Below are 4,921 nucleotides of genomic sequence, written 5' to 3' on the forward strand. Positions count from 1 at the left end.
GAAGGTTTGATGGCATTTTTTTTTTTAGCCCAAGTTAGCTAGCTTGAACTGACGTATGTATGATCGAAGGTAATCCACCAGGACTAATGCTTTTTTCCTTCTAAGCATAATGCCCTTAAGACCGCAAAACCAATGGTTCTTTTTCTGGTAGAGACGGACTATATGTAATCTGAACCTTTCCCCCCCTTATTTATTAATTTTTTTTACGGAATCCCACGTTTTAGGCTATGGAGATTCCGATTCTGAAAAAAAATTGTTTGAAAAATTTCAATCCCCCCCACCAAGCAGGCTATTTACATGCTAGAAATAACAGCCAAATCTCACAAAACTAGGGTTAGGGTCAGGGTTAGGGTTTGAGTTAGGGTTAGGTTTACCCTGTGGATCTATATAAAAACCGGGTGGGGGGGAATCGAAATTTTGAAATTGAGATTTTTGAAATAAATTTTTCAGAATCGGAATCTCCATAGCCTAAAAAAAAAACAAAAAAATAAGGGGGGAAAGGTTCAGATTACATATAGTCCATCTGGACCCTTTTTCTTTTTTAAGGCTGTGATTTAAAGGATATTTGACTACTATTTATTGCAAGTCGAACGATGGTGCACAGTGCCTCCCTTGTTCGCCTCTTTTTGTTTTGTCTAGCCCCAAGTCAGCACTAATTGGGCAGACTTATAATCAAAAGCTTTCCACCCGTAACCATCTGTCTTTCTGTATACTAGGAACAAACTTTTTAATGTGGTTGCTAATATTTCTAGCTTTGTTTTGTCGGTAGTAACATTAGTTTGTTTGATAGAACGAAGCTTCTGGATGAGAGCTGCTCGGGGAACAGTTGATGATGGTTGTCGTCGGCGATGGATATTTGTAAAATCATTAGACGTCGGATAAAATGCTTTGTAATATTTGTCCCGGTTCTTCACGTTCTGAGTTCAAATCCCGCCGGGGTTGACTTTGACTTTCATCCTTTTGGGGTCAGTGTAATCGACTAACCTTCTCCCACAAAAGTTCAGGTCTGGTGCGTATAACAAGGGATTATTGTTACAATTAAGGCGGCAAGCTGCCAAAATTGTTCGAGCATCGGATGAATTGTTTTGTGGTATTTCCGACTCGTTACGTTCTGAGTTCAAATTCCTCCGAGTCCAACTTCGCCTTTCAGTCCTTTCGGAATCGATAAAATAAGTACCAATCAATTACCCGGATCGATGTAATCGACTTGTTCCCTTCCCTTAAAATTATTAGCCATATGATAATATTTGAAGCAATTATGACGATGACAATAATTATGTTATGATCATGGTGATGATTGTGATAAGGTGGTGGTGGTGGTGTTCTGATAGCACCCATGATCATTAGTTTGATTGTAGTGTTGGTAATAATTAGTGATTTGCGATTATGAATGTGGAAGAAAAAACGATGAAAAACAACTGACCACTCAGTGAGTCACATGATAAAAGTTCATCGCAGAAAGTGGTCAGCATGTGACTGATTGCACACACACACACACACACACACGAACGCACGCACGCACACGAATTATATAAAAAAAAATCACACGCGCTCTTTTTAATCATACCAAAGAATTCCAAAGAGAGAAAGAAAGCAGAGAGCGTGTGCGTCTGTTTTCCTTTAAATAGCGTAACACGAAAGAGAAAATGAAAGAGACAGGAAGATAAATAAATAGACAAATACGATAACTGATAAATAGTAGTAGTATCTAGGATTACATACATGAAGTTGCTCTCTTTTTGTAACAGTAGTGTGATTTAAGTGATATTTGGTCGCTATTTCTAGTATATCGTCCGTATACAAATTCCTTCGTTAGAGGAAGCGAATAGATAAATAGATATGAAATTATGAAACGTTCGGTGTGATACACTATACATTTTAGATCTATTTCAAAATTTGTTCATTAATCTTTATACACACACTCTTAATTAATTAGTTTTATGACAATATATGTTTGATCACATGCGGTTGTGCATGTATTGATGTCCAGTTCAGAGGTCCACATGGGTGAAAATGTCTATAGTAATTAACAGTAGCCTTGTATAACTGATGCCTGTTTAGTAAACTATGCTCGTCACTTAATTTAACTAGACGAAGGGACAGGTTGGTGCGGGATCGCAACTAGGCCAGTGAGGTGTTTGTTTTCCGTGGGTCAACCTTCTATGCATATATTGGAACCCTGGGTAAAAAAAACAAAACAAAAAGAAATAGAAAGGGCCATAACAAAAAGGTACTGGTCTGGAAGAATAGATTGAGCTCGGCATGCAATAAATGTGTGCTTCTAAAGTTTCTGAGATAACCTCTTACATAGTCACTCGACTTACAAGAAACAACAGTCACATCTCTAGAGAACACGTTTGTTGATATTTCAGAAAGGAGTGAGGGCAGCGAGTAATATTTGTTGCATTTTTGACTTTGATATTAAAAAAAAAAAGTTTTTAAAAATGTTCACTTCCTTACAAAAACTATATCAGCTAAGCAAATGACCTTCTCTAAATGCATTAAAAGCACTATATTCAGAGCTCTATTTCAGAAAATTATCTCTGTTCTCTTTGAGTATGCAAAAGACAAATTTAGGCAGGCAAAATGAATAAGACAAAGTACTGTAAAGTTGTCTCTTCAATTTTCAAGAATTACATTTGAAAAAAAGAATCAATATCCATCCTTAGACATCAGAAATGCAACAAAAATTTAAAATATCATGAAAGAGGATTATGGAAAAATGGCATGACATGAAGTTAACAAAACTCAACTAAATCTGAAAACTCAGTATAGAATATAGCTTCTTTGCAATCTACTGGAGTGGCTCACTTCCTGATATATTTATACACCATGCAGTTAAAAGAGAAGAAATTATTGAAATTAGTCATTACTCATTTTACCTCCACTTTAGACATCAGTTTTTGAAAATTGAAAATGATCAAATTGGTCATGGGGAAAAATTGACTTGGAATCCAACAAAGAAAAGAATTTTGATAAACACCAAAATTTATACAGATATTTTATTAGCAACTTCAATTAGAATCAAGTCAGAGTTGAGGAAAAGTTTCTTGGAAAAAATGTACCTGTCGTCTGACTATTTCAACTTCAACAACAACAACTATGCTGACCAATTTTTACTCCCAAAGATGATGTAACAGTGCAAAATGATGATGCAATAATTGCAATGTAATGGCTTCAAACAAATAGGGAGAAAAGAAATTTGAAATTATTCATTTTGCCCCCCACCATGGTCGTAGCTGAAACATTCATTGATTTGATCTGCAGGTTAAAAGAACAACATCCAGAAAAAAAAAGCCCCTGTTTATTGTTATTATTTGATAGGAGAATTGATGGGAGTAATGCACAAGCTTCTTTAGACTTGTCTCTGACTAGTAGTATCTTCTCTCTCATCCCGAGATCTTTCGACTGATTCTTTCAAATACATTGTAAACAGAACCTGTGCTAACAAACAAAGGAGCTTCTATGTCATGAGCAAACTGTGGCCCACGGGACTTTCTGAATGAATGACATGCCTAACAAACATTACCTTGAATTTTTCTTTTTTTTTTTTAGTAGCACGGCCTGCCTGTTTCGCTTCTTGAAAAAAAATTGCTCGTGCCTGTTCTACATAGTGGATTGATATGCTACAAATAGCAGTTTCCCTTAACACTTTTGGTACCAACTCATTTGAAACTATTTCTTCCTTTTGTAACTTACTTGATCTGGAAAAAAAGTTATGGTCTTTGGAAGCCTTCAAGATAAGTGACATTGAGGCCTTTACTGTTCTTGATGATCCACTGCAACTTAACATTTGAGGTAAAAAGACGACCAAGGAAAGCTTTCCAGGGATCAACGTTATGGAAAGGAAAGACTAAGCGTAGTCATTAATGCGATGCTTGGGTTGTTGGATACAGTAAGGATTATGAGATAAAGAGAGATGAGTGATTGGAGAATGCCTGAGTAGAGCTGAGATGATCCCAGTCAGCTCCGAGGAGTAAGGGATAATTATAGTATCAGTAAAAAAAAAAAAAAAAGGCAGAGAGAAGAGACAGCACACTTCTGGGGCCAGAGACCAGAGTATGTCTCCATCAGGGCTGACCGTGAGTTAAACAATATTTTGTATTTCACTTATACGACATGTATGGTCTTAATTCCCCACTTCCACAATGCATTAACCTAATGTAATCTTACTCTCAAATTCACTTTCACATTCACGTGCCCCATCCCTCACACATTTAAATTGTATTGAGTGATCCTTCAGTTAGGTTTAATTTGTGTCCGTCCGTTCGTCCATCCATCCATCCATGTATATAGGTATGTGTGTGTGTGTCTATCTATCTATCTATCTATGAGAGAGTGAAACTGCTCAGCTTACAACTGCGGGTCAGTCCTGCTCTGTCGATTTTATGATGAAACAACATTCCAGTCATGACCATCCCGTCTTTTTCCCTTCTTATGAGTAAGAGAGCACAAGGCATATCCGACATGCTCCTTTTCTTAAGACGGTGGACACTGATTTGAGGGAGATTTTTGCACTATTTCTAGCGGGTAGAACGAACGCGCAGAGACACTCTTCATATACACACCAAGAGAACAAAGTGGTTTGTATATGGTGAATAAAACAGGCTAGACCCAGCAGTCAAGCACCTGACAATCTGAGAAGAGAGCGCGTGACTTACATAGCAACTTCCCTGGCTTCTATCGATTTTTCCAAGCCGCATCTCGTGTTTTCCGCTTACTGATGCTCTTTCTTTCTCTCTCTCTCTCTCTCTCTCTCTCTCTCTCTCTCTCTCTCTCTCTTCAGACTGTCTGCATGCTCCCTATGAAATTGTTTTTCCCTTTTCGATCCTTCTTTTTTTTACTAGTCACTGCAAGTCCATTTTTTGGCTCTGCAAAATGCTATAATAAAATTATTGGTTCTTCACAACCACGTCAATAT

At 37.3% G+C, this 4,921-nt stretch overlaps 1 protein-coding gene across 3 annotated transcripts in view; it reads left to right on the forward strand.

Annotated features, from left to right (window-relative positions):
* The window catches only part of LOC106873180 (uncharacterized), a 101,769-nt gene that overhangs the window by 20,823 nt on the left and 76,025 nt on the right, over window positions 1-4,921 (forward strand). Inside the window, exon 1 of one of the 3 annotated variants that reach the window (XM_014920412.2) lies at window positions 4,047-4,082. The exons of the other annotated variants lie outside the window; for them this stretch is intronic. Within the exon in view, the coding sequence (XP_014775898.1) occupies window positions 4,062-4,082 (21 nt within the window). The 5' untranslated portion in view covers window positions 4,047-4,061. Of the gene's footprint in view, window positions 1-4,046; window positions 4,083-4,921 lie in introns of those variants that run through there. 3 annotated transcript variants of the gene reach the window in all.

The sequence above is a fragment of the Octopus bimaculoides genome, chromosome 7 (genome assembly GCF_001194135.2).
Source record: "Octopus bimaculoides isolate UCB-OBI-ISO-001 chromosome 7, ASM119413v2, whole genome shotgun sequence".
In the NCBI taxonomy this organism is placed as follows: domain Eukaryota; kingdom Metazoa; phylum Mollusca; class Cephalopoda; order Octopoda; family Octopodidae; genus Octopus; species Octopus bimaculoides.